The sequence below is a fragment of the Ursus maritimus genome, unplaced genomic scaffold (genome assembly GCF_017311325.1).
Source record: "Ursus maritimus isolate PB19 unplaced genomic scaffold, ASM1731132v1 scaffold_2, whole genome shotgun sequence".
Lineage (NCBI taxonomy): Eukaryota > Metazoa > Chordata > Mammalia > Carnivora > Ursidae > Ursus > Ursus maritimus.
This window is the reverse complement of record NW_024424452.1, coordinates 74,360,690-74,381,587: the sequence shown is the minus strand read 5'-3', so window position 1 is coordinate 74,381,587 and position 20,898 is coordinate 74,360,690. Positions and strand designations below refer to the sequence as shown.

At 38.1% G+C, this 20,898-nt stretch overlaps 1 protein-coding gene across 1 annotated transcript in view; it reads right to left on the bottom strand.

Annotated features, from left to right (window-relative positions):
• Positions 1-20,898, bottom strand: part of CUNH1orf112 (chromosome unknown C1orf112 homolog) — a 41,064-nt gene that overhangs the window by 10,578 nt on the left and 9,588 nt on the right. The window contains exons 8-16 of the mRNA XM_008695946.2: positions 19,114-19,252; positions 14,310-14,390; positions 12,804-12,868; positions 9,336-9,484; positions 8,946-9,075; positions 7,435-7,621; positions 6,618-6,700; positions 6,218-6,269; positions 4,841-4,930 (exon numbers count right to left, since the gene is read on the bottom strand). Of these exons, the coding sequence (XP_008694168.1) occupies positions 4,841-4,930; positions 6,218-6,269; positions 6,618-6,700; positions 7,435-7,621; positions 8,946-9,075; positions 9,336-9,484; positions 12,804-12,868; positions 14,310-14,390; positions 19,114-19,252 (976 nt within the window). The remainder of the gene's footprint in view (positions 1-4,840; positions 4,931-6,217; positions 6,270-6,617; positions 6,701-7,434; positions 7,622-8,945; positions 9,076-9,335; positions 9,485-12,803; positions 12,869-14,309; positions 14,391-19,113; positions 19,253-20,898) is intronic.

Here is a 20,898-nt window from a genome sequence, read left to right as displayed (position 1 = left end):
AAGAGTAACATAAGACAATGTGATGAATGAATGCACAAAAGCTAAGTATTAGCTTCCATGTTTTATATTTTTAAGAAGTTTCTAAGTAAGTAATAATATCACAAATACCAGACCAAGGTAAGTTAAAGGAACATGCATCATTATTTTCGCTGTTGTTGCATTTGTTTGCAAAATGAAAAACACAGTTTAAGTGGAACATGATATGAAGACACTGAGAAATGTTAAAAATAATGCATTTCATTATTAGTCAATCAGCTATTTTATCCTGCTCCTATTATTTTCCTAAGAACTTGTGTGTTTGTGACCTTGCTCAGTTAGGTCCAAAGTAATATTCCAGAATATGCCAAAAGACTGATTCGGCTAACTCTGGAGGCTATTATCTTAGCTGACTAGAACAGAGGACCTAAAGAAAGAAGCAAAGATCATCGGTTCGATTTTCCACTGGGCTAGCTGGCTCTGCTCTTGGACAACACACAGAATTGGTTTCACAAATCTAAGTCACCAGCCCAGAACAGTGTGGCTGACAAATCCATTCTACCACTGAAATAATTCAAGGCCTTCGCCAATTTAACAGAAAAACAGCACTGTTTTGTTAAAATGAGACATCAGCAGACAAACTAAAAACAGAACACAAAAGTTCTAAGAAAAAAACAAACAGTTAAAATGTTAGTTTCCAGTGGAAAAACAGCAAAAATAATAGTGCATTTAATTACTGAATTAAGTATAATCTAGGAAGTACATTAATGTAATTTTTAAGAAGAGTTCAATTTACAATATCCCAAATCTGCTTGATGAATGACAAATTCCTATGTTAAGAAAAAACCCACTGTATTAAATTTGACAAAGAAACTTTCCTATGTTTTATATACTATATTTATACATTTGAATTTTGTTAGCAGAAAATATTTAGCTGTCAAAACAAAGGAGAAATTGTGTGGCTATCTACTGGACTAGCTGTCAGAGCCAGAAAAAAGGACCCCTCGATGAGCTATGTGTCTATCGTAATAAGCAGCTTTACTCATGAAACCACACTGCTTCAGGAAAGCCAAGAGAATTGGGCCAATTGATAAATACCAGTTGAACATGACCTTTCTTTGTAATAAAATCCAATGAGTGACTGAACTAGTTCCTTTTCCAAAACAGAAATTATAAATAATTATGCCCTGGACAACATAAGAGTAGGTGATGACAAAATTTGTTAGGTAGAAAGAGGGATCTATTTACTATTCTGAGTTTGAAAACCCTGGTCTCAACACAAGTTTAAATATTTAAAACAGCCAGTGCTAAGAACAGTTCATAAGGAGTAAAGTATAAGTGAATAATCTGCAGAGAATTAAGACTTCTCTCTTTTAAATAGAGAAGAGAGGAAAAATACAATAGTGGGCTTAAAATGCAAATAATTATAGTACTTTTTACTTTACATAAAAATGGTAGCACAACTATCAGTATACTTAAACCAGGTATATTAAATCCTTTCCTCTTAGGTAACCCTGTACTTTTCCTTGTTTCTATAAAACAGAAATATTATCAATAGTTACATACTAAAGAAATAATAGGATATGAATAACTACTCTCCATATTGAAACAAACACATTTGAATCTTCCTACTTACTGGCATTTCCCCCAAATTATTACCACACTTTTTTTTGTAAAGTAAAACATCACTGTACTGGGATTAACTATTTTCACTTATGTTAATGCTGCATCACTGATACAAAAATCTGGGTTTTTATTTCACTTTTTAAAAAGGTACCATCTTGTGTGCAAACAAATAATTATTTCCAGCTTCGCCACTCGCCTCTCTGCCCCAGCCCGAGCTCTCTCCCCACACTCCCGTCCCAGTCACCCCCCTCCCCCAAACTATAGCCTGCATCTCCAAAAGCTTCCCCTGTTCCCACCCTGCACCTCCCCAGAAATGATCTTCTAAGCTATGCACACCCAACACAACCTGAGTTGTGCTAGCCTGCGTGCCCATTATGTACCGTAACCTTTCAACTAAGAGCACGTTTATAAATGTATAATTTCTACTAGAATATATGTTCTTTCTGGTATCATGATATAGCACAGTGGTTTCCAAGTTTTTTATTTTAAACAACAAAACCCCATTAAAAATGAATGAGTGAGCTTTATACATCTAAAGAAGAAAAGCAGATTTCATATGGTTCAAAGGGATAAGGAGGCAGAGCCAACACCCCACAAACAGAGGAGGCCCCCGAAGCAACTGCAGGATGAAGAGCCAAAGGTGACACTGGGGCAATGGGAAGTGCAGCTTCTGGAGTAAGAGAGCTCTGGCTTGGATCCCAGCTCGGACATTACCACGGTGAGTTTGGAGACATTCTTTTACTTCCCTAAGCCACGGTTTCTTAATGGTGAACAAAATCCATGTATCTATCTCACAAGGCTGACGTAGGAACTCTAAGCATTGAAGAGTCTAGAACACAGCCCAGTCCATACTGTTGTCTCAACAAAGGTCTATTCCCTCCCTTCAAGAGGAGGGATCATGTCTTAGGAAAAGGAGAAAGAGCAGAGCCTGGCAGAAGAACGAACACTTGTGTAGTGCTCCCTTCGAGCAGCTTACGTTCCAGGTCTCCCCAAGTCTCAGCACTGCCGTCTAGGGAAGGTTAGTGTCTCAGTTTTAGGATTAACTAACGCCCAAGGACTCTCAGACAAGAATTCAAATTTAGGTATGTCCCTTTAAATTTAAGCACGGTAAGCTGACCAGGAAATCAGTATTTGATAACGGAAGGAAAAAATTAAAAGTAATCCCTCAAATTTCTATAACTTACATATCTGATAGCTCAATTATTTGGAAAAACTTAGAAAATTGAGAAGTACCTAAGAGATCTCTAAACATAAACCAGAGTTTATTTATAACAAAATTTTTAGATCTCACTTAGAGTTCATTCATTCTGAGTTCTATTATTCTAAAAGTTAAAATTTCACAACAACCCTGGAAAAAGATAATTTTATTCTCATTTAATAAATAAGAAAACTGAGGCTAAAAGGACACTTTCCCTCCTAATCCCACTTCTTTAGGAAGGGCCTCCAAGTTAATAGGCCCTCTATGAAGGACAGTGTACCAGGAACCAGGGGCAAAAGCTTTGAGAGGAGAATAAAAGGCAGTAAAATTGGAAGGGAATGGAACAGAAGCTATTCTGGAGTTCTGGAGGGGAGAACAGTAACCCTTACATATTTTCTAGACGGCTGGCAGGCGGGTCTGCTTTCGGCCTCAGAACCACCTGCAAGGAAGAGGGCTAGGAGGCTAGCATGGCTCCTCTGGTGCCTGGCCAACCTCTCTCCGACTTGAGGCAAATACTCTATTTAGAAATAACCCCTGGGGCACCTGGGTGGCTCAGCTGGTTAGTCATCAGATTCTCGATTTCAGCTCAAGACATGATCTCAGGGTTGTGAGATCGAGCCCTGTGTCAGGCTCCACACTGGGCATGGAGCCTGCTCGAGATTCTCTCTCTCCCTCTGCCCCTCCTCCCCTCTGTGCACTCGCTCTCAAATAAACAAATAAACAAAAATAATAAAAATAAAAATAAAGGAAAGAACTCCCAATTTACTGAGCACCCTTCTAAGCAGGGCACTATGCTACGTATTTTGCATATATTACCTCTAAATCCTTACAAAAGTTTTCAAAATAGTTAATACGTATCTGTCACTCTGTAGACAAGGAAACAGGTTCAGAAACTTTTCTGAGGTCACAGTGAGGTGACTAAGGTCACAGTAAGACAGGATTCAAACCACAGGATTCAAACCTCCTTCACTAACCTAGTGGTTCCCAAGCTTGTGTCCATGTCAGAATCATGCAGGAATTTAACAACAATAATAGCCACGCCATAGCCACTCTTATTCACAGATTAAGGTCCAGGAACCTGTATTTTTTAAAAAGCTCCTAAAGCAGCTGTGAAGTGACCAACCCAAGGGCTGCACTGGGCTACGGAGGTTTCTGTAACTGGAGAATCTCCTTTATCAGGGCAGAGCTTGTTTTCCTCACAATAACAAACAACTAAGGCTCATCATACTTTCAATTTTTCCCAAAGAGTTCAACTAATTTACTATAAAAAAATAAGACATTATTAAGGGCATAAATAACATTCTAGCTCCTCATAATAAGTTAAAAGGGGCAGGGCATAGAGAACCTTCCCAAGTCAAGTATCTTAAATGTATGAGAAACAAGGAGAGAGCGACAGCTCAGGGAGACAATGACTGTAACCTTCAGAGAAGAGAGTGACAAAGACTCCCCCCTGACCAAACTTTAGTCAGGCTCTTCTTCCAAGGCCTTTTCTTAACTAGTTTTCCGCATGGGGTTGTGTCCATCCTTGGGCCTGCATCATCCAGTTTCAGCAAGAATTCTGCTAAGTCCGTCTAGAAAGCACCCTCAGCCTTGGTATTTGATCACCTTGGTCCACGTTCAGCAAGAATCTTCCTCGCCCTTTTAGGAAGAACCACCTCCTTACCCTTGACGTTTTCCTCTTAGTAATTTTCAGCCGCTGAACTACACCTTGCTCCTTCATCGGGAGTCCCTACTAGTAGGCTATGCTATATTCAGACTTGAGCCCAGTTCTACACTGAGCCCTCTCTTCCCCTACAGCAACAATGCCAGAATAAAACCCACTTTTATCACTTTAACTACCATATGGCTCTGGTTTTTAACAACATCAAAACCTAAACCCATCTAAAAGCAATACGCAAAGGAATCAATAAGTCAAAAATTCATGCTCAGATCATATCAACATTTAAATGTAAAATAAATGGGGCAGTGGGAAGCCTTCGAAGAGTCTGAATCCATTTCTCAGCAGCTGCTCAAACACAGTAACTAAGATGGTAGCCTTGCCTGCTGGGGCGGGGCCATGAAGAAGAAGAGTCGCCTCAGTAGTATTGATAGGTTGGTGAGCTGGTAACATTCTCCAGGGCAAGATTTTATCTGGGGAAAGACAGGAGAGGAGAGACTGATTTAAAAATCACGGCTTTTACATGCTTTTATATGCTAAAATAAACAGCAACTCTTTCTGAGACATAAGATTATACGTAATTTAGATTTTTAATTTAGAGCTTTTCTTTGTTTTTCTTCCATTAACCTAGATTACTTTTATAATGAAAAAGCAATTTTGACATTGTATTTATAAACAACCCTCTGGAACTTCTATTTCTAATTACCATTTGGATGGTAACTTGATATGTTAATCTTCCTACTCAAAGATAATTCATGGAATTTTTTTAAGATCTAAGCACAATAGTGCAGAAGTGCATATAACTCTAGATGTTAGCTCCATTAAAAGATTTTATAAGCTCAATTATCTGGAGATCAATTCCTATCATAATACACCAGGAGAGCTTACTTAATTAAATGAATGTTTTTATTTGAAGACGATAATCTAACATAAAAATTATTTTGGATCTAACTTGTGGAAGACATGTTAAGGATTCAGAAGTGGGTACGTGCTCCAGACGATTTGCCACGGAGACATACGTGCCAGCTGTTAGGTTATTATACACGTCCCTGGATTTAGTCTACAACATCTTTAAACAGCAAACTAAGAAACGTATGACATAATAGCTACTAAGAAATGAAAGACACATGGACCCAGATGAGATCTTTATCAAAGGCCAGGGACAAAAACACCGAAAACAACAACATGATCATATCATATGGAATATATCAAACAACTCAGAATTTAAAAGCGAAGAAAGGTCAACACTGAAAAGATTAAAATAAATCATCACTAAATCATTTTCTCTTTGTAGCCATTCACAAAGTATGACTTCTTTCCCCAAAGCCATCAATCACAGTCACATTTAGTCCCTCTCAAATCAGTCTGACAGACAACAAAATCAAGAGGCAGGTTGTCTAAGTCACTTTAAAGAGAGAAAGAAAAACAACTCTCAGTAATCAACATTACAACTAACTCTTTTCTTATTTTCTACTTTGCATTCAATTTTGAATTTACTCTCCATTAACCTAGTCTTTCTTTTCCAGAGCAATGAACAGAATTCTGTAAGATTTCGACAATATGAACCAATTTCCCCAGTTTGACAGTTTCTGGAACATCTTCCTCAATAGCATCAGCATTAAGGCACAGCAAAGAAATTGTCAAAAGAATTTAGCTACAGTAATCTCTCTCCTTTTGATATTCACATTCTTCAAGACTATCATATCCCTAAAGGAACTGCATGGAAAAGTGAGTGTTTTAGGCCTTGTAATTCTACTCACCAGATGAGCCACGATGGTGACATGGTGCGCACAGAGTTCAGCAGTCCCATATCTGTGATGTAAGAGAAGATTATCTTTCCAAAATAATTTTTACAAGTATTCAGAAAAGCAAAGAGATGAACTTCCAAAAAGCACTAAATATTCGAAGCTGCAGTTTCTCCATGGCCAAGGAATACCACAATATACAAAACTACCTAAGCAACAGTTACTACTGACTTGAACGGTAGAAAGAAAGAGGCAGCCTGGTTCCTGATTTAGTGCTATCATACAAAATCAAACCATTTGGGGGAGCTGAAGGATTATTGAGACAGAATTTTTCTATAAACTTACAAGTATGACATCATTTACTACCAGTTACTACTATAAATTCATCCAAAAACCAAAAAAAAGTACATTGTACCGGGAAAGGAAGCACCACGCATCCATAGCTAACAGAGAGGTGATCATATTAGCGCTAAGCACAGCATCCAAAAGAGCAACGTCCTAATGAAAAACAGAAAGTTCATGATACATTGTTATTAAGATTATATTTCTCAACATAAAACAACAAAACACCATCACAGTCCAAATAACAACAGATCCTCAGTGGGAAGGCTCAACTGTCTAGTATCTGCAAGAGCCTATAACACCATTCCCTCCACATTTACTGAGCATTGTGCTAGACTATGGAGATGCAAAAGTGATTTTAAATGTGGCAACTCAATCATTAGGATCCACAAAGATTCTAGTGCTAGATCTTAATCACTGTAAAATATCTTAAAGGATATTGATCCTTATGTAAATTCTAAGAATTTTTTCCCTACAATTTTCTCAATATCTTTTCTACTTTAATTCCATTAGAGGAAATCAACATTATGCCTAAGATCTACAGGAGACTTGGTGCTACGATCTACTATTTATTTCTCCTTCTCTTTATGAAATTGAACCAGGTAAAATCCTAATACTTTTTCTCTTTTCATTCTATCTTTCCATATCTTGCCACCCGAAATGTCTTCTCAAATGTTTTAGCTAACCATTACAACATCTGAGTACTACAGGACTCTAGGATTACCATTTCCTAAGATATAACTGAATTAAAGAGTGAAATGTGCAAACTGAGAGAATGACATTCAAAAAGAATACACAGTAACTATTGCTTTCTTCTGTATATAAATCAAAATTTCAATGAAAAGAAAGCAGAGGGGTAACCTGGTTAGCCCAGCAGGTAACAAACTTACCAGTTCAGGGAACAATGAGGGATGAAAGGAAGCGATAAATGTACACAGATGAACACAAACATGCTGATACAAGGTGACAGCAACTTCCGCCTGCCCTTTACTCTTTACTCCTTGTAAATGAACGGGCAGAGAGAGCTCACCAGCACACTGCTCAAAACTGCAGAAAACGGCTTTGAGTAGAGATACCCTGCAGGGAAATGGAGAACACCAAACCCAACATGCTTCTCATTTACCATTTCGTGGGTATAATAATAATATGGCATATGGAGGGTTATTTTCCCAAAGCAAAATGTCTCAAAAGGTATATATCAACGACAGTTGCCAATACGTGTGAATATGTAACCATAAAAACAAAATACAGTCACTGTTAGAGAAATTCCTTAAAGGAGAAGAATTTTCCTGAACCTTTTTTTTTAAATCATTTACCAAGTGTTTATCATAGTACTGAACTACACAAAGACAAAATTCATCAAGAAACCTGAAATTTATATAGATATTATACATAAAACAGAAAACAAGTGTATGTCAGACGGAGAGGGGTCACTTTAAGATTGAAATAGTTTAAGAAATCTTCATAGAGGATTTAAATAAAAAATTAGAAATAGGCAAAATAGAAACAGGCAAAGATGACAAAGCATGAGGAGAAGGTAGGTGTGAACAGCCAGTCTGACCAAAGCGAGGCATGTGCAGAAAACGAGTACACGAGTGATAGGACAGGAGCAACACTGGACAGGGGCAGCACAGGGATGGACTTGGACCGTAGAGCTGGGCCGGCCGGCATCCGGCTTGCGTGTCTGAGCAGAGGGGCAGGAGCTCACAGCCGGGCTCCGGGAGACGACGGGCTACCTCACACAGAAGGCGCTCAAGGAAAGGGTGAATGCTACAGCCCAGCAACCACACATGCAGTAAGACGCTACAGCCTGACGGTGGTGAGGAGGATGAAGAGGAGTGAAATTTCCTGGGAGAGAACTTCCAGAATCCAGCATTCTACTTATCAGAGCTCATCTTGAAATGCTAGTAAATACATCTACCCTATTATACTCAACATTCATAACACTAAGTCTCAGGCAAAAGCTTCTAAAACACTGGACAAAATTAAAATATTTTTAGCATTTGGGGCGCCTGGGTGGCACAGCGGTTGAGCGTCTGCCTTCGGCTCAGGGCGTGATCCCGGCGTTATGGGATCAAGCCCCACATCAGGCTCCTCCGCTGGGAGCCTGCTTCTTCCTCTCCCACTCCCCCTGCTTGTGTTCCCTCTCTCGCTGGCTGTCTCTATCTCTGTCAAATAAATGAATAAAATCTTTAAAAAAAAATATTTTTAGCATCTGTTATAGATTTATGTATTTTTTATCTATATCTATAAAGTAGCAATCTATATGAGGTCTACACAGGAATTATTAACTAGAATATCTGATGTAACCAAAAGCTTAAATTTCAAGATCATTCCAAATGACAGGGCATTCTAAACCCTCTGTAAGACAACTGGATACAAACACCAGCACGTTTGCTACCTGGTCGCAGCTTCTGAGAGCTGGCTCTCCGTACACCACAGGGCCTGCACATCCTCAGGCTGAGACGGCAGCTTATCCATGATGACAACCAGCAGAAGACACTGTGACAACTGTAGTTCACATGGCAGCTCTTACAGGTAACAAAAACATAGTAAGTTACAACAAATTAGTAAAAATACACTCTCCATATTTTCAACAAAAATCTGATTGTGATGTATAAAGAAGACAGATGCATAACTGTTTTCTTGGAATGTTTTTTTCATTTAAAGAAAAGAAGAAGGAATTTTAAATAAAATCTTTAAAAAAGATGATTACATAAGGGGAATAACCCTGTCTCTAACAAGTCACAATTATTAGATGATTTAAAATTAAATCTGTTTTGAAGCTTACGTAATTTACTATCCAAAACCACCTGCACGAAAGGTTGGAATGTGAGAAGCTGACTGATGAGTGGATCCAGTGTAACTAGGAAAGTGCCCGCGATTTCCTCCTGTTGTGCTTTAGAGATCCTGGCAGCATACAGGCTGGGAGGAAACTTGCTAGAAAGAGGGGGAAAGAGTTCATCCGTTAACAGGTATCTTCTAATTTTAGGCAGACCTAAATACTGTAAACTGATGTTCTCCCAGCAGTGAAAATATATAAAAAATACATAGCATGTATTTTATAAAACGAAATTCAAAGTACTAAATTGATACCACAATTGTATGAAGACCTCCAACTAAATAACATGACTATAATTCCACAAAAAGTTTATAATCTTACTAAAGAAATCTTTGGTATTGTTTTGATGCATTTTAATATCATTTTGACAGTAATGTCCTTAAAAAAAGACCATGAAGGGGCGCCTGGGTGGCTCAGTCGGTTAAGTGTCCAACTCTTGATTTCGGCTCAGGTCATGATCCCAGGGTCCTGGGATCGAGCCCTGCATCAAGCTCCCTACTCAGCGGGAAGCCTGCTTCTCCCTCTCCCACTCCCCCTGCTTGTGTTCCCTCTCTTGCTCCATCTCTCTCTGTCAAATAAATAAATAAAATCTTCAAAAAAAAATAATAAAAAATAAGGCAGAACGTTGAATTTACTATGAATCAATGCTCAGAAACAAGGGCTTTTCAAGAATTAAAGTGTATACTAGTCCTGAAAGAAGATGCAAAGACTTTTTCATGGAAGATGTCTCAGTAAATAGAGTTGAAACAAAACTTCAGTCAAACCTATGTGAAGTAAGATGTGTGCAGCATTTGGTACTTTTTACCACGTTATTTTAATTGAGGATATTTAACCTGTTATTTAACTTGAGGACCGGAGAAAACCCTGTCTAGCAGGGGATAACAGCATTTAAAGGTTTCTCTGAAGAGAAACACTTGAGGCCTTTATAGTGTGAGGGGAAAAAGCAACAGTCTGTCAGTTATTAGTTGTGTGACTTTGGTTCATTCATTTGAATTTCTTGATTCTTCATTTGTGATGTTGATTCAGAGTTGCTGGGAAGATGAAGTTATAAGCGAGGTCAAAGATATATAGAAATAAAATACAGGTAATGAAACTCGATAGACTTGAACTACAGTTACTAAGCATCAAAGCAAGTACTAGGTTTTCAATCAAATGGTGTATTTTTAATTTATGTGACAAGTATTTATTAAATGCCCGTGTCTATGTGCCACACACTGTTCCAGGAGCAGGTAATAAAGTAGTAAACAATGTACAAGATCCCTGCCTTTACAAAGTTCACATGCTAATGAAGTGGGGCAGTTAGCAAACAAGTAAGTCTGTAACATAACAGATGTTAACAAGTACTATGGAAAAAAAATAAAACAAGGTTAAGGCGGACAGGAAATTCTACTGAATTCTGTTTGAATAGTGAATCATTTGTGGGTTTGTACAGAGAAGTTCCGTGATCTCATTGATGTTGTATCACTCACTTTGACTACCGTATGGCCAACGGACTGGAGGAAGGCAAGGGAGGAGGCAGAGGGTAGGATGCTCTCTGTGGAAACCCAGGCAAGAACACACTAGTGGACAGCATCAGATGCGACCAGTTCTGGCGGTGAGAACTGGTTGCGTTGCGTATGCATGAACACTGAACACACACTATGTCTATTTATACTGGAGGTGATACTGATGATTTGCTAATGGATGACATGTGGATATGAGAACAAGGAAAACACGTCAAGGATGATAGTAAGGTTTTTTTGGCCTGATCAATTTGAAGGGGGGAAGGGGAACAGGAAGAGGGAGGGAGAATCTTGAGCAGACTCCCCGCTGAGGGCAGAGGCCAATGTGGGACTTGATCTCACAATCCTGAGATCATGACCTGAGCCAAGACCAAGAGTTGGATGCTTAACCAGGTGAGCCACCCAGGTGCCCCTGGAGTTGCCATTTAAACTGAAATGAAGATGCTACTAGGGAAGCAGATTTTGTTGCCGGGGGCGGGGGGGGGGCGGGGTTAGAGATGGAATGGGTGAGAATCAAGAGTTCGGTCTGGGTGAATGGGAGTGCAGACGCCCTGACTGGCGGAATTGGATATTAAAGGGGGAGACAAATTTAACCTCATGAGATGAAATGACCAGAAAGAGAGATCAGTGAGGCCTGAGGACTAACCACTGAAGCACACGCAACTTCAGCTGGGGAGATGAGGAACCTGCTAAGGAGAAGCAGCCGCGAGGTTAGAAGAGAGTAAGAGGGAGAGGCATCCTAGAAGCCAAGGGAAGAAAGAGTTCAAGAGGAAGGGACAAGTGCTGCAGACGCATTACACAAGATGAGGCTGAAAACCGATCCCTGGATGCAGCAATGTGGAGGTCACTGATGACCTTGACAAGGGCTGTTTTGGTGAAGTGGTGGAATGGAAAGGCTGACTAGAATGGTCTTGGGAAAAAAAAGTACAGACAGTGGTATAGACACACAACTCCCAGGAGTTTTGTTATAAACTGAGGCAGAGAAGTGGGAAGGCATTTGGAGGAGGATACAGAATTGAGAGGTTTTGTTTTGTATTCTTACAATGGGAAAGATAACAGCATGTATACTGATGAGAAAGACCCCGTAGGGAGGGAAGATTGGTGATGCAAGTGGGGAAGGGAATGATTGCTAGAGCAAGGTCCCTAAGCACATGAGGGCAGATGAACCAATGCACCCACGGAGAAGCCAGCCTCAGGCAGGTGCGCAGAGAGCTCATTAACGGGAACTGGAACACATGGACTGAGACACAGGCAGCACAGTCAATGTGTAGAGGAAGTCATACTTCCATCTTTCTCAGTGACATACACAGTGAGGATATGAATTGACAATGGAGAATAGGGTGGAGGTGTTAGAGATGTGGGAAGTTTAAGGAGGGAGAGGCATGGAAAAAGTTGTCTAGGAGACTAGAGAGGACTGCTGGACAAATGAGATGACAAGTGTATTTTAATGTCAATTGAAGGCTACTTGGAGGTAGCTGTCAATTTCACATATCACTAGTCCCTATCTAAATTACAATACTTTTCTGTAATTCACTTTTTTTTTTTCCTGAGATGGAATTAACTACTACTCGACTTAAATCTCATAGAAGTAAAATAAAAAGTTACAAAGATAAAAAAAACAATATATCAATGCATATATAACCTCTTTTTTTTTGGCCTTTGGTATTTATCACTATACCAATTATTCATCACTCGGGTATACGGTACTAGTTAAGAATACAAAGATAAATAAAACTCACATGGAATCTACTCCTTTAAAAGCTTCCATCTCCAATTATTTTTAGCAAGGAGATAAAAATTTACTAAAATAGTAAAAAAATTACTCTTGTGTTTTATTTTAAAGGGCATACACTTAATCTTTGCATGGTTCAAATGGCACTGTTACATTTTAATAATCACATGGCATTCTTCTTACCTGTGTATCTGAAGATAAAGCTGGTGCAATGTACAGCAAGAATCAGAGAGTAAAGGAAGAAATTCCTAAAATAAAACAACTCTATTCATTCTTTGTATGCACTATACTTTTCTAACACATAACGTCTCACAAAGGCATGAAAAATAAAATAAAATCCTGGATATGCCACATTAAAAAAAAAAAAAGGTTCTTGCATGAGAATAAAAAGGAAGATAAGGCTAAGCACCTAATTTACCACTAAAACTATCAGCGCAACCACAATTAGCAGTTATCACGTACTGAGTACCTACTAAGTGCTCAGTAGAGACGTAGCAAATGACTTTAGGTATATCACTTTATTTCAGTTTAGCCCTCTCAAAAATCTTACGACATATTATTATACCCATTTCACAGAATAGAAAGCTAAAGTTATCAAGTAATTTGATCAAGTCACATAGCAAAAAACCAGCAAGGCTATAGGATTCGAGTACAGCTGTGACTGCTCCATTATGGCTAGGCTATCTCTTAGGAAGTAAAATAAATAGTTCTTATTGTATTATAGGATATAGAAAAAAGATGATGACTAACTTTAAAAAATTAAATATTCCTCTGATAGAAAAGGATTAAAAATAGCATAATTAGGCAGAATTTTGACTCCTACATACCAAACAACTATCAGATAGGTAACTACGCATCAAGGCCATTGGTGCCAGGACCCTCCCACCAACGGGCCTCTGCCACTGACATACACACCCTGCAAGTGCAGGGCACCAGCGTCAGAGCAGCCAACTACGGAAGTGGCGGCTACCCAGCAGGACCGGTTCGGGAGCACACCAAATAAGCTGACAATGTGTCAGTAGACAGTGTGCCTGCCACGGAATTCAGATTTTAATAAAGTGTCTGGAGATACTTAGCTTTTCTTCCAAAGGGAGGAAGACAACGTTAAAGACAAATTCAACAGGGACACAGTTTTTTTTAAATCACCAATATGTATTACTAATGATATCTGACTGGCTGCTATAAGCATTTTCTGCTCTTCTCTCCAAATAATCTGCCTTGATCACTTATCTACTCTATTCATATATCTTCAACTATCACTGCTATCCTGATGACTCCCCAACATGTAAGTCTTCTTAATATTAGTATACAGTTTTAAACCTTTGAACATTTCAACTACAACAATTTAAAAATTTAAGAATATGGTAGAAGTAATTTATAAATGGTATTCAAAGCCAAATTGAATTATCTTCTGAAAATTGACTTGTGCTTATAGAAGTAATTTTATTTATATTTATACTTAAAGAAATAACTTTTCCAGAGAATTTCATAAGAATAATAACATGATGATGGTAGCAACTTAAATGATACAACAAATGGTCAACACTTAATATTTAAAAAAGAAACCTATAAAATATACTCTTGACAAAATAACTTCAAAAGGCTGTTTTGGGCGGTAATGACAAAAGCAGTGCAATTTAGAATTTACTGTGGATTTCACATTTACACATTATAAAAAGTAAGCCTTACCTTAGTATAGTGCAAAAGAGAGTTGGCAAAGAAACGACACAATTTGAGTGTTTTCTGAAATAATCTATAGTCAGCATTATCCTGTTCCAAAAAAGGAAAAAAGAAAGCATAATAAATAAGAAAAGAATATGAAGTCAGCTAAACTTGTAAATGAGACAATATTTTCTAAAAAGATCTCTTAATGAACAGAGTACAAACATTTTCCAAGCAAACAATTCTTTGCTGAATTGTTGTTAAAAGCAACACAAACGCCAAACGACAGAGATATTTCAAAAAATTAAACTCTACTGAAAAGAAATCTTAAGTTATAAAGCAAAAGAGGTAGGTGATCATTCCTTCTTGATCTGAAAGTGAAAGAAATTAAAATATCTTATTGCTCTTTGCTATATGGAGATCAACAGATGGTCAAAAGGAAAAAGTCTCAAATCAATACAAGAATGAGATATGAAAGAAAACAGGAAAAAGACATGAGAAGGCAGTTCAAAGAAAATACAAACTATCAGTAAACTAATACTGAGAAAATTCAAATTACAACCTAATTACATATATTTTGAGGGAAAACAGGGAGAGTTATTCGATTAGCAAATATGAAAAAAACTGATAAAATCCCAAAGTTGCTGAAGAAGTCAGGTAATGGGCACTTTGTTTACCATTCCTGGGCGCATCAGATAATATTCTAATTGCATTATTATTAAAAGCTAAAGTGTTGAATCCCCTTGATCCAGTAGCAGTGCCACTTCTGGAAATATATCCTATAGAAATACTAGCTGGCACAGAAATGCAATGCAACATTTTTATATAGTACAAACTGAAATAAATGAAGTATCTGTAAACAAATTCAAGGTATTTTCATAAACTGTAATCTCAGAGAGCTATTAAAAAGAATTGGGTAGATTTATCTTCACAGACACAGAAGGTCCTAAGATAATTCAGTAAAAAAATCAAGCTGCAAAACAACATGTATATAATCCTATTATTATTTAAAAGTGTGTGTTGTGTTAATGTTTGCTTCCTAACCCCACATAAATTTTATAAGTCAAAACTTTACCTGTGGCTCTCTCTAGAAGATAAAAGTAGGATTTCACTTTCCATGTTAAATACTTCTGTAAGGTGTGAAGGTTTTGTGAGTCTGTATTACATTTGTAAACTGATAAAACAGTAGCTGTGTGTATGCAGGGTAAGTAGAGACTATGGAGTCCTCCTGCCTGGACTGAAATCCCAGCCCTACTACAATACTACATATCTTGGGAAAGTTATTAAGCCTCTCCATAAGATTGTAATGTGTAGCTTATACTGCAGTTTATTGTGAGGTTTAAAGCGTCTGACAGGCAACTTAACTCAATAAATGTGGGTTGTTTTGTCACTCCAATATGTTAATACACACTATAATCCAAAAAGCTTAAATTAGTGCCATAAAATTAAGTCAGATACCTGTCCTTAATTCTGAGAATAATTTCATATGAAATAACATAACTTTAATGTTAACTACGTTTGATTTCTTTCCAATATAGCAAAACCTTAAATAAACCAATCAAAACAGAACTGGATGATCCATTAATTAAATATGACCTTCATTTTGACCTTTATTAATAATATTTGGAAAGTTAATTTCCTCACCAGAAATGGGTTAGATGAAAATTCACCTTCTCTGATAATAAAAAACATGAATTTTCTTATAGAGTGCTATAGAAGCTTAAAAGTATAGAGATTAAATATGAATCTACACTGACCATATAATATACTCAATAAGAAATTTTAGGCTTAGATGTCATATCACAAGAAATCTTCCCTGACTTCAAGATTGGGTTCCTACCTTTACTCCCATTAGCCAACATCCAGTTCTCCAAAGATCACACCATTCTCTAACTACCTGTTTATTTTTCTCCCGGCCTAGACTATAAATTGTTGAGGGCAGAAAATTTTACTTACACAGAATAAGAACTCTGGAAATGCTTATTAAATGAATGGCCAGTGACACACAACTTACTATGTTTGCCTACTGTCAATTTTTCTTTCTCATTCAAGGGAAAATTGTGCAAGGTTTGGTTGAAGGATCTAGTTTTCCTTCATTACTAAGCATACTGATTAAATCTAAAGGTTTTATTTTGACATTTTCAAAAAGCAAGAGTACAATTTATAATTCCATCTTGATATACTGAATAATTTAAAACACAAAGTTTGTAGGGGCGCCTAGGTTGCTAAGTAGGTTAAGTGTCTGCCTTCGGCTTGGGTCATGATCTCGGGGTCCTGGGATCGAGCCCCATGTCAGGCTCTCTGCTCAGCAGGGAGCCTACTTCTCCCTCTCCCTCTCTGCACACGTGCTCTCTCTCTCTCTCAAGTAAAAAAATAAATACATAAATCTTTTTACAAATTTGTTTATATATTTACATTTATAATAAGCTATATATTACGTAGAAAAGTATATGTTTATTTTCTAAATAGCAATTTCTGTAAGCATTATATGAACAAAAGGTAGCAATTACAGTGGAAATTAAATTTATATTAATTGCCTTACAAATAAATTTCCCTAACTTTATAAAAAACTAAATGTTAAAAAATCTAATACAATATTCTTTTTGAAACCATGTTCAAGATTTAATAGAGAATAATTGTCAAACTTAGAGCTGCTATAGGTTGAACTGTATCCCCCAAAAAGATATGTTACAGTCTTAATCCCCAGTACCTCAAAATATGACTTTATTTGGAAACAGGGTCATCACAGATGTAATTAGCTAGGTTGAAGCTACACTGGAGTAGGGTATACCCTCAATTCAGTACAACTGGTGTCCTTATAAGAAGATGACGTGAAGACACGGGGAGAGAACAGCACGTGATGATGGAGGCAGAGAATGGAGTTCTCCAGCTCCAGTTCTCTAAGCCAAGGGATGCCAGGGACACCAGAAACTAACAGAATGGCATGGAACAGACTCTACCCTAGAGCTTTAGAAGAACACGGCTCTCCTGAGACATTTCAGATTTCTCTCCTCTAAACTGTGGGAGAATAAATTCTGTTGTTTTAAGGCACCCAGTTTGTGGTAATGTCTTACGGCAGTCCTAGGAACCTAATACAGGGACTGATACATCTGTATGCTTTCATAATTAGCATATAAGTTATTAAATCTGGTGGTTTTTATTTTGATGTTTTTGAAAACAAAGTGAGAAAACTGCTTGGAAGACTTTTAAAAAATATCAATAGTGAACAGCAGAGGGCACTGCTGCTCAGAATTTAGAGTTCAGAATAGAGAAACCAAAGAGACCATCTCAAAGCTCTATTTCAGATAATGGACAGTGAGTAGTGCTAGTCACTTCACCAGTCCCAAATCTTCACAAGGAAAAACATGAAAATTTGCTTGGGCAGTTAGGGACGTTTATAACTTAAATTCTTTGATTTCTACATACAAGCGGTTTATATACTGAACTTTGCGCACAGAGAGCCACCTTGGTCAGGCACCCTCAGGACTTCTCTTTTCTTTTCCACTTTGCTTGGGCTCTCCCCATCCATCTCCCGCCCCGAATCCCTTCTAATCTTACTCTCCTACCACTAGCTGGAGAGTCTGTGGGTTCAAGTTAAGCAAAAAGGGAACTGGGAAAAGAGGAGTTCAGGATTGAGGATACAGACATACAGGATAAAAGTGGAGAAGGAACAACCTTTCTGCCACGACACAAGATATCAACCAAATGCCTCCTCCTTACAGAAAAGTGAAGGGAACTGGCAAGGGGACTCGATGGAAGGAAGTGGGGTGGAAAAGAAAAGGGGAAAAGAAAGGATGGGGAGAACAGATAAGAGAAAAGAAAGAAGAAGGAAAAGGTTAGCCACTTCCTAAAGCTACTCCTCAGTTCCTTTTAACCCACTTCAGAACTCTTTTTCAAACTTCCAACCTCCCCTTGGGTCGGTCCTTCCAGATCACCTCTGCCCTAGGAGTTGCAACCAGTGCTTCGGAAGGGGAGGAACCCCTGCACATCCACTCCCACAGCTGCCGGGTGGGGAAGAGCACAGGTACAAAGAAATGGCCTGTATCCGCTAGCAAGTCCACAATGGGAAGGGAGGTTACTGTTACTTTACAGAAGAAATATTTAACTCATTTTCCCACTGAAATTATCACATACAACTCTTAGGTCCTGAGTACTATTAATGCTATAATTTAGGGCATTATGAATTAAATAAAATTTAAAGTGCTAGTCTGAGAACAAAAGGCACTATGTATAGAATTGTTATAGGAAAATGAACTATTAACTTTTATAGGAAAATGAACTATTAACTATTAATCCAATAAACTTGTTATAAATTTTTATAATACAGTGTGTCATGAATGTGATGCCAATTCAACACTATAACTTTATGAAACCAAAATAAATGTAAGTTCACATCAATTTGAGAACATGGATACATACACATAGTTACATATCACATCACTACAGGTTGCAATGGATTGGTGAAGAACAGGCCAACTGTGGCTATATCAGACACCTTAGATAAATACAGGACTAAGGGGCTAGACTTTTGACCTAGGGTAGAAAAGAATGAGAGGATTCTGAGGAGAATGCCTTGACCAACCAGTTATTACTAAAAGGGGGGGAGGGTGTCTCCTACTGCTAGTTTCTGGAGGGAATAAGAGCAGGTAGGAGTCTAATGCAATGTTTGGGGTGAAAAGTAATTATGGGCTGTAAATAATCCTAGATTGAAACAACAACAACAACAAATTAAAACCCTTTTAGGTAAACTGATCCACAGATTCAATAAGATTTAGTAACTGCCAGATGAATAAAGAGCTACCGTTCAATGTGCTGTTGGACCGTATTTTACCTGCACATCTGACTGTGTCATCTGCTCAGCTAACTGTAAACAAGAATGAAAGGAAAAAAGAATGTCTTCACACAAGCTGCTAATTATATCTCCGTGTTTCAGCTGACTCTTTATAACCGACTGGTGCTTAAGGCTCTGCCTAAATGAAAAAAAAGAAAAGAATACAATCACAAGTAACACATCAAGTAACATAGGACCGTAAAAATATGACTTGAAGTAACATGTAAAAATCGCAATGCATCATATATATTAGACATGGCATAATTAAGACATGCTGATTTTACCTCTGAAGCTGTCCTGTTAGCTTATTAAGTGGCTAATTTTTTACTTCTCCTTATAAAATATTAATTGAACGCTTACTAACGTTCCAAGTATTCTGCGAGGCCCTGGGGATGGAGAAGTGAATGAAGACACAATCTCTGCTCTGTCTGCATGGAACTTCTGGTCTAGCACAAGACAGAACATTGAATAATTTTAAGAATAATTAATTACAGTTGTGATAAATGCTAAGCTAGAAAAGTCCAGGAGCTACAGTAGAGAGATCTAAAATAACTTATTCTCATGGTAAGAATATCAAAGAACACTATCGTGAGGATGTAACACTTAAGCTGAGAACTGAAAGATAAGCAGGAGTCAGTAAGGTGTAGAGTATGGAAAGGAGCATCCCAGGCAGAGGGAAAGAGTGGTGAGAAGGCCCTGGGATAGGAGAGTTTGGTATGTTTGAGGAACTAAGAGCAGAGAGAAGGCAGCAGAGATGGGCTGGTGAAGAAGGTAGAGCCAGAGAGGATTAGGTTGTAACTCTTAGTAAAAGACGGATTTTAAGCAGTAGGGTGACATGATCTGACTGACATTTTCAAAAGATCGGACTGAACACTGGCTGGCAAACGAACTGGAAGAGGACAAGAGTAGAAGACATTCAATGGTAATGATGGTGATGTGACAATTCATTGGGCACTCACTATGTGCCATGCAGAGTTCTTAGCATTTCGTATCGATAAACTCAATAATTCTCACTATAAACCCACCAAAGGGCACGTGGTGGCTCATCAGTCGATTAAGAGTCTGCTTTCGGCTCAGGTCGTGATCTCGGCGCCCTGGGATTGAGCCCCGCATCGGGCTCCCTGCTCAGTGGGGAATCTGCTTCTCTCTCTCCCTCTGCCCCTTCCCCCTGCTTGTGCTCTCTCTCTCGAATAAATAAAATCTTTTTTCATAAGTAAATAAAATAAAGCCACCAAGAAAGTGCTATTTTAATTACTTCCATCTTCAGATGAGCAAATTAAGTTTCAGAGAAGATAACCAAATTGCCCAAGCGTTCAGGAAGGGTAAGTGATTTCAGAATGAATTCTAGCACATCCAGAATAGCTCTGGGTTGACACTTTTAACTACTGCACTATTACTTGTTGGCAAGTTAATGATCTCCTTCAAGAAAAGCACCTAAGACCTAAAAATATTACACTGACCTTTACTGTTTTATGCGTGTGTACAGAGTAGAGGTTCTTAGCCATTTTTACATCTCAAATCTATCTCCTCCCATCCCCAGAAATCTGATGAACACTATTGGCCCTCTCCCCAGTAACTTTTCATACCACTCTAGCTACAATTATTTTATAAATGGAATTAAACTTGAACAACTCCAAGACATATAATAAAGGGATTATATTCAGCTCTACCTATAAATATTAATTTATCTAAGCCTGGAAATAAAACACCTGATGGGTTAAATACCAGTAGCAGTAGGCAAGTGGTTAAGGCCCATGGCCCATTATTTCAGAAGTACTAACGGGA